At 37.7% G+C, this 19448-nt stretch overlaps 1 protein-coding gene across 1 annotated transcript; it reads right to left on the bottom strand.

The window, feature by feature from the left end:
* dusp2 (dual specificity phosphatase 2) lies at window positions 1–5315 on the bottom strand. Its single transcript, XM_046872396.1, has 4 exons — window positions 4519–5315; window positions 3190–3320; window positions 2449–2668; window positions 1–1338 (listed from the first exon to the last, which is right to left on the bottom strand). The coding sequence occupies exons 1-4, from the start codon at window positions 4922–4924 to the stop codon at window positions 1052–1054; spliced, it is 1044 nt and encodes a 347-aa protein (XP_046728352.1). The 5' UTR covers window positions 4925–5315; the 3' UTR covers window positions 1–1051.
* Window positions 5316–19448: the final 14133 nt, after the last annotated feature.

Raw genomic sequence — 19448 nt, 5'->3', positions numbered from 1 at the left:
TACATTTGAACACAAGTGTTTAATTGAACAACTGGAACCGGCAGTTTTACACGCTACAACGTTAACACGATCTAAACATCAAATATTTATAAATAAAGTGCAATATTATTGGGAAAAGAAACAGATCCTTCATTAACACATTTGACCGAGTAACATTATAATATACAGCAGTGCCGTCTCGCAGGACTGATATTGTCTTTCTACACTTTAGTTTGAGATCACAGTTGTTTAGGTTACTCTTTGAGTCCGACTTCATCTTCACGTGATGAAGAATGTCTCAGATTGAAGGATGAAGGAGGTGGAAGGTCATGTGACACCTTTTCCTCACAGCTTATCCCTCGTGCCTTCGCCTGTAGTCACTCTTCGTCAGGAATCTTAATGGGACAATGGAGGCTCGGTGAACTACAGGTCAGCTAGTTGAGCAAATTATAATGGTTTATGAAAGTAATAGAGTTCGGCGGGATCATATACCGAGACCCTTATAAAGACTGGCCATCACTGGGGGGAAAAAATGCGCCAAACTATAAAAGGATAAACAACATTTCTCATTTTGTCACAAGAGGGCGCACGACCTTCAGATACAAGGGTGTGAAACAATTTTGTTCGAATTTTGTTCGAGATCCAAATTGTTATTTTGTTTTTTCCAAATACCGCCGTACGATTTGACATTTATAACTCCCATCGTACCGCAAGTATCATGAGCGCCTTCAAAACTCCAAATTGCTTCGAATTTTATCTGTAATATTTTCCTCGAATATGTCAATACAAGTTTGTTGATGGTGTACCGTAGTGATGTAAAATTGTGTCACTCAACCCTGGAAGGACGTCAGACTCACGGTCAGTGCGCTTGCAAACGATCGAGGATTCGGTGCATCCTTGTATGCAGCAGTATGATGTGCTGATTTTGAAATGCAATGCTCTCAGACGTTTTTTTCCCACTTTTACAGTATATGATAAATACACCGAATAAAATAGTGCCGAGTCTAGTGAAGGTAAATCACGTCACAGTGTGAAGATAAAAAGAGTTCAAGGCTTTGGAGCACCGTAAAGGTCAGGAGAGGTCCGTGTTGTCTGAGCAGAGGTACTGAAATGTCGTGGTGCTGTTCTTCGAGTCCAGAACGGTGTAAGGACAGAGGACGTCTGTCTCGAACTGCAGCAGCTGGCCCATGAAAGCCAGGTTTGGGGAGATGACTTGTCGTCGACGCTTCACGAACTCGAAGGCCTCGTCCAGGCGTACGCGCTGGGCGTGAATCAGATACGCCAGGCAGATGGTGGCGGAGCGAGAGATGCCGGCCTGGCAGTGGACCAGAACCCGACCGCCGCTTTCCTTCACCGAATCTGGAAAATATATTAATAAATAAATAAATAAATAAATCCTGAATATTGTTTTATTTTAAAAATATAATTAAATAATGACTGTGTTTAAAAGCTGGTCCATGAACTAGAAATAGAAACAATATAGACATTGTTATAGATTTTAATATTTAGGAAATTATGTGCAATAAATTTCAGTGCAGTAATAATAATAATAATAATAATAATAATAATAATAACAATGATTGTTACATGTACAGTAATTTGAAATGTCAGACTTTTCTGCCATCTATTTCTTGCTGCTACATTTAATATATAACTTAAAATGCTTATTTATTAAATTTTACATATTTATTTATTCTATTTGTAACTTTACTTTCATTTTACTACAAACAACCGCAAGCCAACAATTTTTTTATGGGATCCATAAACTATTTTGATTCTGTTTTTATTGCACATCCACAACTACACAACTTTTTAGCTCAAGTGCTAACTACACCGCATTCCTTTCTCGAATTATGTAAAAATGATGTACAATTATGCGACGATTAATTATGTGAAAATTATGTATGTATGCCTTTCATAAATTATGTAAAAAAATTAAAATCAGTTTCTTCCAATAGCTTTTGTTCTGATTCTCTAAGGGGATACAAAGTTTTGCAGTGCGTTGTATACACACAAGGGTTTTTCGTACACTTTCATCACTCTTACTGGCACAAACCAATCAAAACTGAAATGAAATCAGGAAGGCAGAAACCCTTCGGGGAACTTATTAACTCTCAGATCCTGATGCAGCTATAAAGGTGTGCTTTTTTTGTTCAAGGTTCTAGCCTTGTGTTCGAGCTCCAGATTCTACAAAAAGGCATTTCTCAGTTCAGTAAGCATGTGATTAAAAACATTTCTTTATTCAGCTATTATTTTAGGTTCGGATTTCAAGTGTACGATTCTTTAAAGCGTTCGTTAACTGGCAGTGTATAATAGTTCGTGGTGTTATGGAAAGTTATGCAAAATAATGACAAGGTTAACTAACCACCGCTGCTACTGTGGTGTTGGGTGACATTCAATATCGTTCTCTTTAAACGCACAAAAACAAAAACAGGACGTGAAAAGTAAAATCAAAAAACTGTAGTGTACCGATGAAGTGGATGGCCTTTGGGAAGAGCACGCGGATGTCCGCTGCCATGCTGTCCTCCACCCTCAGGGTCATGTAGCTGAGCTCGTGCTCGAACAGGTTCGGACAGGACGAGGAGACGTTGATGACGGCCGTGATGCCACAGCGCTGCAGGAGCTCCCTCTGGGATGAGTGATGTGCACTGCCCAGGAACAGAAAGGGCAGGATTTCTACAGGGCCACCCTACAAATACACGCAAAATTATTATTAAAAATAGCATATTTGACACCAAGAAAAAGATTCAACAAACATGCAAATAAGACGCCCACAATACAATTAAGATATGAATATGCAAATCAGATGCCCTACACAGCTACTGCTTCACATTGACTGCATTTGCATATTGGAATCCGATTGGATGTTATGTCTTATGACGTAATACATTTTTTCAACATGAAATTCCAGTCCCGTAATTATATTTAATTAAAAACACAATGTTTTAACGGTGACGAGTTTGACTTCGTTGTGGATTTGTCCAAACAAATCTTTAATATTATACAATTTAGAAAAAAACCTAACCAGGTTTAATTACTATATAAACCTAGAAGTGTTTCACAACTACACAATAAAAATTTAATCTCAATATTGCCTGACTACTTTTTTTGCACTGTATTTACTCTATATGTCATTTCTACTATAGTCATATAACATGTATAACATATATATTATATCTTAAACATACGAATGTTGAAATATTAAATTACCTGGTCGTAAAGAGGTGTCGTTCTGCCAGAGACCCTCGGCTCCGAGTCGCTCAGAGTCGTCTGATTCCCACAAACACCCGGTGCACTGATACACAGCTCGGGGTAGATCGACACAAAGCCATCAAAACCACCTGCAGATGAAGAAAGCAATAGATATTGGATGAGTTATATGAATGAAAAGGTTCTTCCCCAAAATGTTACCACAAAGAAGCAGACACACAGTTGTATAAAATATCATTAGATGCAGAAGCAATAACCTTTTCTTAAACTAGGAGACCCAAACCTGCTCCAAGTCAACTCCATGAAGATCTGCTTTACATGGGTTGGAGTGGAAAATCTCCTGCTATAGAGTTCTGACCTCAACCCTAATGAACGCTGACTGCACCCTCACACAAATCTACATAGGCACACTCCAAAATCTGGTGGAACATCTTCTCAGAAGAGTGGAGGTTATTAGAACAGCAAATACATGTAGAATGGGACGTTCTAAAAGCACATACCGAATCTTCTATAAAACCTTTTGTCCAAATAGTTTCAATGAACATTTAGATAAACAATAGAAAATAAATACTTTATAATTCCAGATTGACATCAATGTGGAATATTTCTGAGTAATATTTCTGAGTTCACTCGGCACTAATATCCACAAACCATTTGTTTTTGTTTCTCAAAACCCATTATTTACTTTCCAGAGTTGAGCAACTGCACGTATTTACAGTTCAAACTGAAAGAGAAAGCATCATCTATTTTCCTTTACCTTCAATATTTACAGCATAAAAAATCATTTGTTAATTGTGTGGCTTTCTCAAATTATTAAAAATCTTAAATAATAATAATAATAATAATAACTTGATCCCTGGATAAAGTTTAATACATAATTAGTTATAAATCTGAACACACATTGTGTTTTTTTAAATGAGGGTGTATAATTTTTTGCATTATGTTTTTATGATTTGCAAAAAAAAAATAATTATCAAGTTTATTTCTCAACATAATAATCAACTTACACGCTATTAAAGCATATTAATGAATTGTATTACTAACGTAATGTAATTAATGTTTAATGTAATGAATGTAATGTGTGTGTACTGCATATGGCGCTTTTCTAAATGTATCAGTGTTGCGTTTATTATTGTTTAGTTGTTTGTTTGTGTTGTTTATTAATATTATTAATCGCTTTTAAAGACATTGGATGGATATAATTAGCTATATGATGTAAATTAATTGCATTGATGTTTTATATTTATAGAATTGTATTATACTCAAACGTTAATTAGAGTTTTTTCCCCCTGCAATTAATATAAAAATAAATAATAATATTTGCGTTACCTTGCAGGAAGCAGATCCGCGTCGTGCCCGCGCGCACCTCTCTCTGGAGCGCGCTCAGGAGCAGGCCGGCCAGGCTCTCGCGCTCGAGCTCGGCGAGCACGCGGCTTTTCTCGTCGAGCACCACGACGTGGCCGAAGTCGCCGCCGCGCACGCGCGCCACGAGCGCGCGGTCGGCCAGCAGGCAGTCGAGGCGCGCGCCGGACTCCGCGCCCCGGCTGCAGCGGCGCCGCAGCAGCGAGTTCCACGCGGCGTTGTGCGCGCGGCAGATGTGCGCGCGCGAGAAGGCGAGGAACGGACGGCAGTCCAGCAGCAGCACCGGCGAGAGCGCGCCTCCGGCCTCCGGGGTCACGAGCATCTGCACGAGCTCCTGGCTTGAGATTTCCACCGGCTCTCCGATAACCCCCATTATATTATTCTTTAATTATTCAACTATTACACAACTTTTTTTAAAAGAAAAATTAATAATAAATGTCCTTCAATTTTAGTTTTATTTTACGTATAAGAAATCAATAAAAAGTCCCAAAAAAAAGTCCAAAAATAAATAGGTAAGAAAAAGTAATTTTTCCTTTTTAAATACGTCAAATAAATACAAAAAAAAATATTAAATTATTACTAAATTAGACTTATTATCCTCAAAAACAACAGAAAAACACTAATCAAGCATCATAAAAAGTCTCAAAAATCTCATTGTGCGTCTTTTTCGGTTACTGTGTTAAATAAAACCATGTCGTTTGTTTTTCTTTCTTTCTTTATTTCCACTTCTCACACAGCAGCTGTGTTTTCTAACAGAGCAGGCGGAAGTGTCAGGCTGTTATTTGTTCACCCCCCTCGTGGCAACGCCCCTTTTTCCGTTTAAGGAAGCAGCGTCACTTGCGGAAACGCCATATATGGGCGTAAGGCTTCGCACCGGCACTCCATATTTGGAAGGTTGGGTGGTCACGTGACCCCTCCAGGTTCCTACAATCGTTCAGGCGGGCTCTCCCGGGTTGCCCTCGGGTATTTACGTGCTTTCTTTCTTTGAATATGTGACGTCACACACACACACACACACGAAATACACTTGGGAAAAAAAAAGAAAGTTCTAAGTAAATCCCTGGATCATATATGAATCACTGGGTTTGAAGGGGTGACACAAACAAGTATAGGTCATACTTCATGTGTGTGTGTGTGTGTGTGTGTGTGTGTGTGTGTGTGGGCACAAAGTAGTACGTAGAGACTTTCCATCCAGGTGCAGAAACATGAGGGCTGATAATAGAAGGGCACAATAGGAAAAAAATAAACCAACACAAAACATAAGAACAGGACAAAGATTTTCATAAAATAAACTATAAGTCATGAAAAAACACACCCATAAACAAAAGGAGGTTCAGACGATCAGGTGAACGAATTATCCAGTCATTGATGAACTTCAAGGCTGGAAATGACCTACAGAGGTATTTACAATACAATGGTCCTCTCTGTCCTTGCATTGTCCAGACACACACACACACACACACACACACACACACACACACAAACACAACGCATGTGCTTGAGAACGAACCAAACATCAGTCAAGCTAAACCTCCGTTACAGTGAGGCTTGTAGAGCCAAGCGAAAGAATAAGTGCTTCCTCAGACATTTAGTAAAGGTCTATGGTGTTGGTTGCGTTACAGCCTGTGACTCTTTCAGACATTCAGGGGAAATTCATCCAAAGTCAGGGGAAGTTCAGACTGAAACACCTAGCCAGGAAGAGTTGGCTAATCTGTTCAGTAATCTCAGGTCACAATCGTGCACCAGTGTGGGTTCTCCGTTTGCTTTCTTGCTCAGCAAAACTTTACAAAATATCCTGAGAAGGAACAAAAACACCAAACTCTACATCATCATCAGGTGGCCATTACTAGATCAAATTCTCAAATCTGATTGGTCAGAAGGTGTGGATTAATTCTATATCTTTTTCTACAATAACACATTCAAATACACGATATAAAAAAAGATGTGTTGCTCTTTACCAAGGAACATACAGTATTACTCATAGACCTCATAAGACCTCTGTACAGAGACTTTTAACATTTATAGAAGGAGTTTCCAGTGTCGGTGTAACAGAGTTTTCCACAAAAGGAAACAAAATAAAAATAACAAAAAAATGTATTAATGAATTAATTTGTTTGTTTGTTTATTTGCTTATATTTTTATTTTAAAAAATAGGTAAAAACAGAGACTGGTGAAGAGATGATTGTTCGTAGCTGCTGTAACGTAAGTGACAGATTGTTTGCAAACTTTTCATTAAATGTAACAAAAGTTTTTATTTTTTTTATTCTTTAATAAGGTAAAGGTTTTGGTGTAAAAACAATGAACCACACAACACCATCCATTCATCTTTCAGTACAACTTGCCAAAATTCTTTTACTTATTTCAAGCATTTTTGTGGGGAAAAATAAAGCAAAGTATTCAGTCAATAGAAAAGGAATTCCGTCTAGACATAATCCTTGATGCGATTTATAATTAAGATACTATGACTTATTGTGATCTGATTATGATGGTAAAGTATATATCATTCATACAAGTAGATAAATCAGGGCAGAGGTAAAAATATAGAGCTCTCTCTCTCTCTCTCTCTCTCTCTCTCTCTCTCTTTTTCTCTCTCACTGCTTCACATCACTTCCTTAGCTTTGCACATTCAGAGTTTTCAGTTCAGTTCTTCAGTTCAGTTTCTCACATTTTCTTATTTGGTCATATCTGTCAGGTTGAACTTCCCTTTGTCTACTCATCAACTGTAAAATTGACATGTTTAGGTTGAAAGATGAGAGGAAATGTGAGCTGGGGGTCAGAGGAGGTGTAGGAAAGGAAATAAGTGTAGAGGTTTAAGGAACTCTTTGTGAAACAGTGAAAGACTGCCAGGTTAGTGATACTAATAAACACCCCAGATTACACTAAAACACAAGCATCTCTGGCATCACAATCAACGATGACCTCATGACTTATAGAAACATCAGGGTTGCCTCATGCTCACGTTACACAAAGGATTAGCAGAGTAGTGCTTCAATATCCAGTCCAGTTGCACCTACTCAAAGGAAAAAACACTGAAATGGAGTTTTGTAACCATCATAGTCATGATGTGAATCCACTGTCCAAGTGCAAGTATCCTAGATATATACAAAGGTTTTATTACTCATTATTGGGAAATAATTATTCAACTACAAATGACCTGCCGGTGAAATACAAGTGAAGTACACTAATGTGACATATCACCCCGAACTTTTCAACTCACTGATATTAGGTGAAATTTCCGAGAAGGCCCGCCCCTTTCCGCCCATCCTACATGCTCTCACAGCTTATTGCCTTCTTTGCTTTCGTGTCCCTGTAAATGGACACATTTTTGAAATAGACAAAATATTTTTGAATGATTTCTATATAATAAAATGTACAAAATTATATATAGAAATAAGTTTACATTTTTTGTCCATTGCAAATGATTTCTATATAATAAAATTTAAAAGAATTCTCACATTTTTTTTTTTTTATTTCGAAAAGAGAATTTCTTTTGTAAAAACATTTGCATAAAAAGATGAAATAGGGTTAAATCTAAAGCTTTTTAGACATTTGAAAAAAATTTTGTTATTAATAATTAGAAAGTAAATCAATTTAATTTGATCGAAAAGCACTGAAAAATGTCAAAATGTCACTTGTGGACATTAAACATGTAAAAAAAATATCCCGGTACTATTTGAAGTACGGCTGTACAGTATCGATTACTGTAAAACTACTTCCTCACCGTTTACCACTTTGGCACAGAGTCACAGAAAAATTCACCATTTACAACTGCCACTGCCAACAAGCATTTTGCATGGAAGGGTTGTTGGAGAATCTAAAATGAACCCCTGATGTTAAGTTCATTTATTACTTAAAAGCTCCTGGTTCCACAACTTCAACTGACTGTATAAGACTGTAGAAAGGATATTACTCATAATCACACACTCTGGTGCTCATGATATTTCTTACTCTCTAGTATATGTATTGTGGTTTTAATGATTTATAATCACACTCTTGGTGTCACCCAAATGAGGATGGGTTCTGCTTAAAGTCTGGTTCCTCAAGATTTCTTCTTCATTCCATCTAAGGGAGTTTTTCCTTGCCACAGTCACCACAGGTTTGCTCATTGGGGATAAATACACATAATACACTGATTTACATTTTTTCTTACATTCTATAAAGCTGCATTGAGACAATGTCTATTGTAGAAATAGAATTATACTTGAAACAACTGGTTCTAAACTCATATACAATTTTGGGTGTAATAAAGTTATTATTACTGTTACATTTAAATGAGCTTCATTGCTTTAAACATGTCTATCTCAAATGTGCTCACATGAGCTGTAAAGACCCACCGAGGTCATTCTAAGGCAGCCGAATGTAGAGCACACAGTGATAATTATCCCACAGTGCAGGGAAGCAAAAGCCCTTCAGTCATCTGCTATAACACAAACTAACTCGTCATTGCAAAGCCTCAACGATTCGATCACGATCCTGTAAATAACATCCGCTTTGGGGACCAAAAAAATTGTTGCTTTTCAAGGAAAAGGAGGAGGAGGAGGAAAAGGAGGAGTAGGAGGAGGAAGAGGATCCTCCCACGGAGTGTGCTTTTCCACTGGTCCCAGCTGTGAAATACAGCTGAGCTCAGCGTCTCTCACAGACACACACACTTTCATTGAGTCCTTCACCATGTGATTTCCCCTTAAACTCCAAACTTGCTGAAAAACTCAGATGTTACACACTCACCTACTCAATTGTGATGACAAAAGCTTGAGATGACGTAAAGACTGGGAAGTATACAAATGAACCACACGCAGCAGGCGTTCATACAGCAAAGCCTGCTTCATAGAAACACACTAGATTAGCATTTTTGGCACTGATATCATGCCATTATATTTGTGTTCAAATGTTCTGAAGTGAGTTACGATTTAATTTTGGCAACAACAGCGTCAGCAATGACAGGGACAGAAAAATGATTCATAAGTGAAAGTATATCAACGATGTGCCCAAAATTGTACTGGTTTCAGAAGAGGCTTACTTCTGGGATGACGGCCATGCAAACCAACTTGTTGCAGTGTGCGACGTCTGGTCTGAGCACTGACAAGCGAACCTTCTGCTTCTGCCACTTTTAAAGCAATGCTGCAGCACTCATGCATCCGTTTTTTTATAAAGCCAGATTCTGCACCTGACATACAGCACGAGGACTCAATTTCTTTGATGGACCCTTGCGAGGACTTTCTCAGTTTTAGGGTGTTACAGATCTTATAGCCTCGGCATCTTTGTGGAGATTCTAATTCTCAAATCCTCAGAGAGTTCTTTGCCATGAGATTGTACATCAAATTTCAACTGCTCTCATATAAGATAAACAAAGTAGTTTGATCCTGTCAAACAGAAAAAACATGATGAATCGGACATGCGGCTTTGTACGGTTACAGCTGTTATCACTTAGGGTGCACTCACTTCTGTTGGCAGCTATTTAGACAACAATGGCTGTATGTTGAGTCCTTTTTAAATCTGTACTGCTGAACAAGCTGCACATTAACTACTCTAAACTATATCCAAGTTTCATTTCTATAGTCTTGTCCCTGTGGAAGATATACTACAATTGTTGCTGAAATGTGAGGGATGTACTTACTTTTGTGAGATAATGTACATGGTTTGTGTACTTCGTCCACCACTGCTGTTTTTAAATCTTGAGAAATCATCCCTGTTGTGCTCATTACTGCTTCAAAAATACTGATTCTTTCTCCACATTAAGTTATTCTTTAAATATACTGATCTGACTTCAGAGCTGAAAGATGTCAAAAATTGTGAAACACACGACTTTTTCATTACGTCCGACAAAATCCCAGTCCTGATGCAGTCGCCAAATAATCTATACAGATCTGGTTACATCCATATTGGTGACCATATTGGTTTCATATTGGTAACTCATCTGCGGTGGAAGTGTTCTCATGTCACGACCAGTCGTCCGTGATGCTGACCACAGCAACCACAGCAGCACGTGCTGGAAAATCGAGGTCCACAAGTTCTAGCTGAGGATCCTTATGTGACAGTCATATGCTGACACATACACGATCAATATTCTGTCTGTTTTTAAATTCTTTAATTGAGATCAGGGATGTAAAACAGAACATCATTATCTGAACAGAAGGTGAGCTTTATAACCACAACCAACACACACACACACACACCACACATCCTGTAGAGCTTAAACTGAAAAATGACTGTAACCATTAATGACTGGATTGTGTGTGTGTGTGTGTGTGTGTGTGTGTGTGTGTGTGTGTGTGTGTGTGTGGGGCTGCTGGAGTGAATGCGTGATCGGATGAAGCAGGTGTGTCTGTTTTGAGGAGACATATACGTTTGCGTAAGCATTTGCGTCGGTGAGCAGCTTCGAATGAGTGTGGTGTGTGTCTGTGTGTTTTGGATGTAATGTCACGGTGTAGAGATGTGGGCCGTTCGTGTGATTTCTGTGACAGGAAGTGTATCGCTTCATGACTTCCTGTTGAGCCTGGCAGTGGAAAGTTAACACACTCACACACACACACACACACACACACACACATAAAGTGTTGAAGGCCTACAGCATAGCTGTGCCCTCACATCCTATGAAGTAGATAACACAGGAACACTTAAAATAGTCTGAGGAACTTTCCAACAGGTGACATCAGATGGTGTGTACATGCTGTAATGTGTTTGTGAAGTATTTTTGTTGGAATTAATCTGGGTTGTAATGAAGGCAAACTAAAACTACACTTTGAAACTATTTTTAAACCATTAAACTAAAATGAAACTATGATTTTAGGGTAGAAAACCTTATAAACGAAATCCCTCATGTACATTAAATAATCAAATGTATTTGGACACCTGACTTTTTTATGGTTTTTACTCAAACACAATTGTTTAGAATGTCATTGGATCTGCTTGTAGGAAATGTTTTATTGATATTATTAGTGGCTTGCTATCGAGGTCTCACCTCAAACCTACTGAACAATTTTGGTATATATTGGAACCCGGACTGCACTCCGGACCTCCTAACCTTACCGACATCAGTACCTGAATTTAATTATGCCTTTTTGTGGAATCTCCACAAGCACAATCCAAAATCTAGTGGAATATCTTTCCATAAGACTGGAGGTTACCATAGCAGCAAATGGGAAATTTGTCTATATAGTATAATATAGAGTCTATATAGTATAATATAAAGTATACGTGTTCACTAAGTTTATATATGATTTTTAAATTGGTCTACAAAAGTATGTAAAGTTAAAAATGCTAAAAGATTCCTTTAGGATTACAAATTATTATTTTGAACATGTGTTAATCGTCAATCTCACGACAAAATAATGCATAATAATAAAAATTTTTTAGTGCCGTTTATATTATTTTCCAACATCCAAAATAAACCGACTTGCCTATAACAATGTCTAATTCATTAAAAACAGTCACACTTTCTATTTACCACAAAGAACAAAAAAAAAGCTAGTTCCGGTTCTCACTTATCAGCTGTAAACACTTCTTCACTCACCAGCCTTTTTTAATAAAACAAAAAAAATGTGTTACTGATTAACTCCTCTTTTCTGAAAAGTTTTTCCTGTTTATCTCTGATAAAGTTCTGACATCGGAGACTCCTTCCACAGGCGTTAAAAGTTGTCTTTCACACACACACACACACACACACACACACACACACACACACACACACACACATATATAGGGAAAACACACACACAATATATATATATATATATATATATATATTTCTAATACAATGCAGTGTCATGTTCGGTGACTATACTGTATACACAGTCAAATTAAAGGAAAATTCCCCAGGGTTTGGGGGATTTTGCTGGTGTGTGTTAAAAGAAGGAAGTGCAACTGTAAATCAATACTGCAGGTCAGTTGACTAAACATCTTTACCCATATGTTTCATACAAATACCACTTTCATATCTACATATCTAGCACTTTAGAGATCATGGGAAATTTGACACAATTTTCTGATAAATCCAATAAACAGACATTTTCTTGGATTGATTGTTACTCTGAAAGCTGTAATGTTTCCTTTAGTCCTGTCCTAAAGGTTTATGCTGTATGTCTCTCCTCTCAACATAATAAATAATGTATTGGAAAACACACTACAATTTAGTTTGAATAAATCCACCATGACGATACACACGTGTAGACGTGTGGTGAGGAATATGCTAAAGTGTGAGTTTGGGTTTATTTTAATTTATAGTTGAAATGAGTGTGTGATGACAAATATTGATACAGTGTACCCAGATTAGACCTTTATCTTAGATAAAAATGTATTAGTCATGAGAGTGTGTGTGTGTATGTGAGTGTGTTTTCATGATAAAAATCAGTTGATCATTCCTTCCTGACTCACTTGCACATATACGGACTCAGACACTTATTTTTAGTACATGCTTTATCTTAGCTTGGGTTGCTGTGGATCCAGAGACTAATCTGGGAATACTGAAAGTAGGGAAGGAATACACCTTTGAATGGAACCCCAGGTTACCGCATGCACTATTGAGAGCAGGGAAAGAAACCTGCAGAGGACACGTAGACAACATGCACTTCCCACTCTTCTGAGATGTTCAACTAGATTTGGGGGTGTGCTTGTGGAGATTTGTGCTCAGTTCGTTTCAAAGTTGTTCAATATTATCTAAGTTAAAATTTTCATCTGGGGCTTTAGCATGGATCTTATTATATTTATTAAATTGACAGCAATGTGTAAAAATTTAAATGGGGTTCATTTGAATAACTTAAACTGTACATTGGGTGTACCGCAAGGATAAATACTAGGCCCTTTATTATTTAGTTTGTACGTTAATGAGCTCCCGCAACAGTGCTCAGGGGTACAAGTGCAAATGTATGCTGACGACACTGTTATTTATGCAGACGTAAGAACAGCAGAGTTAGCAGAAGATAAGCTAAACAAAAGGGATGTTCTTTTCTAAAATAAATATATGTTTTTCTAAAGCAGATATCTTCATAAATGGCAAAAAGATAGAGATTGTTACTGAGTTTAATTCAAATCTTGGTTTTAAAAAACATGTTAAGAAATTACAAGTTTCTTCGAACAGATCATTCCAGAAGTAATTGAACCTGTTCTAAAAATAATAAACTCTTCCATCAGCACTGGTTATGTACCTAAATCCTTCAAACTGGCAGTTATCAGCCCCCTAATTAAGAAACCTGACCTTGACCCTTGTCATGGTATTCGCTTCCATTGCTATGCTGATGATACACAGTTGTATACTTCAGCAAAGCCAGATGAGAGAGAAAATAAAAATGTTGAGGAGTGTGTTAAAGGACATTAGACAGTGGATGCTTGATAACTTCCTTCTGCTCAACTCAGATAGGACGGAAGTACTTTTACTAGGACCACATGCAGCTAGAAGTAAACGTTCCGATTTTGTAGCATCTCTGGATAGTGTTTCTGTTTCTGTGTACAGCAGTCAAAGACCTTGGTCTTATTATTGATTCTAGTCTTTCCTTTAAAACTCATGTGAATAATATTACCAGGATTACCTTCTTTCGACTTAGAAATATTGCTAAAATTAGAAATATGGTGTTGTTACAGGGTGCAGAAAATGATTTTGTTACATCTAGATTAGACTACTGTAATGCTTCACTGTTTGGGTGCTCGAATAAGTGCATAAACAAGCTTCAGTTAGTCCAGAATATAGCAGCAAGAGTCGTTACTAGATCTAGAAAATAAGACCACATTAACCATGTTTTAATCAGTCTACACTGATCCATTTAAATCTCACATTGATTATAAAATATTACTACTGACGTATAAAGCACTCAATGGTGTCGTACCGCAGTATCTGAGTGAACCAATGTACCAATATGATCCTCCACGCCTACTTAGATCAAAAGGTGCAGGCTATTTGTTGGTACCTCAAATAATGAAGACTATAACAGGGGCAGATTTTTTTCTTATAAGGCTTTATAAAGTTATGGAACAGCTTTCCAATCAGTGTTAGTGACTCAGACACAGTCTCAGTGTTCAAGAGTGAAAAAATGTTTATTTAGTTAAGTCTTTTATCAGTAGCTTTTTTCTCAGGTAAAGGAGCAGATCTGGAGGGATCATGGATATAGACTGTTCGGTGAACTGGGATATTTGTATGCTGTCGTTCCCTTCACATCAGGTTTGTTGATGGTGGTGTGGTGGTGTCTCTTATCCCAGAGATCCCTCATGTCTGTGTTACCTTCTGGTTCTTCCTTTTAGTTCTGCTGCCATAGCGAGTCTTGCCGGAGTCCCCAACTGCACAGTGTCCTTAACTCTTATACAACAATAAAGATACTTAATAATCCATATCCTTCTCTCCCTGTCACCCCTCTTCTAACTCTCTCACTTGGTCGAGTTAAACATGCTCCTGAGGTTCCAGTGACCACTGTTTATCTGTAATAAATGGATATTCGGTGCCACCAAGATGAGTATCGGTTCCCTCTTGAGTCCGGTTCCTCTCAAGGTTTCTTTCTTATGCCATCTCGGGGAGTTTTTCCTTGCCACAGTCGCCAACGATGTGCTTATCAGGGACAAACTTACACTTATAAAGAACATCTTATTCATTCCTTATCACCACATTTTCTGTGTAAAGCTGCTTTGAGACAATGTTCCTTGTTAAAAACGCAAAAAAATGTATTCAATTGAACTCGAATTGGTGAGGACTTTAAAATATAACTTGTTAAATTTCAGACAACTTAGACAGTGTCTACCCAATGATGTAGCTAAGGCTTTTATACAGGCTACATTTTTTTCTCATCTGTCATACTGTCTGATATGTTGGGGTCAAGCAGGAGAAACTGTTATTAAACATCTAAAATCTCTTTATAAACAGTTTAAAAACTCTTGACAAAAAGCCTAACCAATATCACCACTGTAGGGTTTTACAAAAAATTAGAAATTTTTTGAGCTTTGATCATTTTAGACCTTTCTCAAATTTGTGTATAGTATATTAAATTATAAATGGATTGGCTCCTTGTATATTTTCTGAATTTCTTGCTCTACAGTCTCTGTGAGATCTACTAAATCATCATCTACCAGCGACTGTGTTGTTCCTTTTCGACATTCTGCCTATTTTTTTATTATTATTTTTTTATTATTACCTGCCAAGGGACCGCAGATGAAAACTAGCCATTGGCTAAATTTGGTACAGTGCATCAAATGGAAACATTTATGCTAAAATTGTACATGGTCCCTTTTCAAATAAACTTCAATAAAAAAACAAAAAACAAATAAAAAACAGGGTTTTGCGTTACCACATCTAATAGACACCCTATTTAATTGTATTCCTCCAGCCATCTAACAATTTTTCAAAGAACTATATATGGTTGCAAAATCCGGTGTCCCAAAATCTTTTGGCTTAACTTGCTAAATTTTTTTCCAAGGTCTGAAGTTTATTTGGATGAACCTTGAGCTCAGCTAGTTTCATTTTTGGAACAGACATTATATATTTTCCTTACACACAATTCTGTTCTGTTTGCAAGTCTGATTTATTTTGATTTAATTTAGTGTTTGTTTAAATAAAACAATGCTTTGTTTATTTGAACAGTATAGAAATTTGGATTAGAGAGATTTATTAAACTGGGGTTAATCCTGTCTGTGATTTCTAAAATAATAAAAAAGACATGGCTATGAAGGTAGTTAAACATACAGTATTTCAGAACTTTCAAAACACTTTTAACATTTTCCAGAATTAACCTCACATATCTTCCAGAACATTTGGAACACCTCACACATGTTCCAGAACTTTCAGAACACCTAAAACATATTCCAGAAGTTTTGGAACACCTCACACATCTTCCAGAACATTTGGAACACCTCACACATCTTCCAGAACTTTCAAAACACCATAAACATCTTCAAGAACTTTCAGAGTCATTCAAAAGATCATCATTACCCATATTTTTTAATACAAGCGATCATGGAAAGGTTGACATGATTTTCTGATAAATCTAACAAACAAAAAAAATGTTTTGGTTAATTGTCACACTGAAAGCTCTCTCAATCTCTCAATGAGCCTGTGTGTTCAAATGAAGTTTAATGTATTGGAATTTACCCACACTCAACAAATGAGTCTGAATAAACCCACTATGACTATGAAGATGCATATAGACATGTAGTGAGAAATATGTAGTGTGGGTTTGGTTATATTTGTATTAATTAATATTAAAATGAGTGTGTGATGATACAGATTGCGACACTGTACCGATCTGTATCAGAATTAGATCTGTATCTTAGATGAAAATGTATTAGTGTGGGTGTGTGTGGGTGTGTGTGTGTGTGTGTGTGTGTATCTGAGTGTGTTTAGCTCAATCTTGAATCTATTCTATTCTGGTAAGGTAGGATTATGACTTTTGTATATTTACTTAAATTAGTGTGCTTATTAGTTCTCTCTGGTGATTAATCAAGGGTAGTTTCAGTTTCACTTGTGGTGTGAATTGTGGGCAGGGCTTACTCATTTATTTTGAACTTGCAATGTCTGTAGCAGTTGAAGGTTACCCTCCTAAGGCCAGTTATGCTTCGTGTTTATTTATTAGTACATATATTGTTCTTTTGTGGTCTTAAAATTCATACAATGATCTCAAATTGCCAGATCGGTCATGTGTCTTAAACCCATCTCTATAGTTACCCCATACAGACATTCTCATACACATTGCAAGTAACCTCATCTATTTCTTCTTTTGTCTCAATCTTCAACAGCAGTGGTAGGTGGGCTCTGGAACTGTCAGTCTGCTGTAAAGAAAGCTGCCTTTATCACAGCCTTAGCTTTCCACTATGACGTTCTGGCAATCACTGAGACCTGGATATCCCCACTGAACACAGCTACACCAGCTGCTCTGTTTTTTGCCTATGCTTTCTCTCACTTGCCAAAAGAAACATGTAAAGGTGGGGGTCCGGGTTTACAGTTGTCATGGAGCTGGTGTTTTACACCTCTTCCTTTGTCTCATCTAACCATGTTTTGTTTTTGAATTCCATGCAGTTTCAGTTACCTCTATAAGCAATCTCTTTATCATTGTCATCTACCGCCCTCCTGGTCCCCTTGGAGACTAGAATGGATGACTGGATGGACCCAATTCCTCAGTACTTGCCCTTCTAACAGCACCCCTCTGACAATTCTTGGTGACTTCAACCTCCCATCTGACAAACTTTAGACGTCTTGCCTCCTGACTTTTCTAAATACCTTCTCCTTGACATTTAACAGCTGCAATCCCACACACAAGGGAGGAAATGTCCTGGACCTGGTTTTCACTCACCCTACCCCAGCTACAGACATGACTGCTACCCCACTATAAATTTCTGATCATCACCTGGTTTCCTTTACAATCACTCTTCCTACCCTACCTAAAAACTATTTACAACATCTCTCTCTTATCTGTCCTAACCTCTACTCCATCTCTTCCTCTGTAGCTTCCTGTACTCTTTTATCTCTTCCTGACCCTGACTAATTTTCTTCTCTACCCTTGGACATTGGCACTGACTCTTTCCTCTCCTCTCTCTCCTCAACCATGGACCTCTTCTGCCCCCGACCACTAAACCCAAGAAGACTTCTTGTCCCACCCCCTGGCTGTCAGAAGTCTGAACTTGATGAAAAGACTTCGCTATGCTGATGACACTTAACTCATCTTTTCTTTTCATTCCTCAGATACCACAGCTTGCGCTTGGATCTTGGCATGCTTGGCGGACACTTCTTCATGGATTAGTGCTCATTAACTAAAACTCAGAACAGAACTGCTGATCACCCCAGTTATGATTTATCTCCAGGTCAAGATCTCCGAATAACTTTTCATAACTCTCTGCTCTCCCCTTCAGCCACTGCTCGCAACCTTGGGGATATTTAGTATATCTTTATGAAACTGGCTTTGTACACAAAGGCATTGCCAAGCTGGAACAGATAGTTCAAGTGAACCTGCATTCATTAGACATCCTGTCCTGCCTCCTGCCTTGTGCTTACGATTTGGCAAAGAACCATTAGATGGCAGCTTGATTGACTTTATGTTGCACTTAGTGTGTAAGGGTGTATCTTATTCATCTGTCATAAATGAGGCTCTGGTGGGCGGGAGCTCGCATGTAGCTGAAGCTGATTCATCAGTTGGGGTCGTTGATGCCATACAGCAATTTCGTGAATCAAAGATGGATTCATTCCAATGTCATTCCATGGGTCCAAATGATCTGGGTCAGGGATAAGATTGGGCAAAGGGTGTGGTTTAATCAGTGCAGAGAACTCAGTAAATGCATTACACACATACATTATATCACAAGGTACAACGGCTGATTGGTTCTGAAGCCCTGACAGTGCAGGACCCATTACAGTAAAATGAGTATAGGAAGGAGAGCAACAGTTCTTCTTCAGTGATTTCAGATCACTCAGGAAATAATCTGCAGACAGGATGTCCCCAAACTGTGACTTTAACTCAGCAACAACTGGACAATCAGAATGAATCAGATCTAAATCTGGCCCTGTAAATAGGCCATGATAAACAGGAAGTGCCATAGCCACAACCTGGCATTTAACTATACTGATTTGCAAAAAAAAAGGAGGAAGTTCAAGGGAAAAACAAGAGATTTACAGATTGAACTACAACAGATTTAAAAAGCGGACAATCCCTGGGATTAACCAGGTGCCCGAAAATATTAATTCTAGAAAAAAAACCCAGATTTACTATCCAGTCCCTGCCACTGAGGCATCCAAAAATATTTATTTATTCACTTATTCTAACCAATGGAAGTCAATGTAAATACCACAAAAAAATGTAAGATATGAGAAACGTCTTTTACCCTTGCTATAACGCTCATGTATGTAGGAAATACATCACCCAAAAATTGTCTACATCTGAATGGCATTATTAAACAATTTTCACCAATTTTCTTAAATTAAAAAAAATCAGCAAGGA

Source organism: Silurus meridionalis, chromosome 17, assembly GCF_014805685.1.
Source record: "Silurus meridionalis isolate SWU-2019-XX chromosome 17, ASM1480568v1, whole genome shotgun sequence".
NCBI classification, from domain to species: domain Eukaryota; kingdom Metazoa; phylum Chordata; class Actinopteri; order Siluriformes; family Siluridae; genus Silurus; species Silurus meridionalis.
The sequence above is the reverse complement of the archived record's forward strand: the minus strand, read 5'-3'. Positions and strand labels throughout refer to the sequence as shown.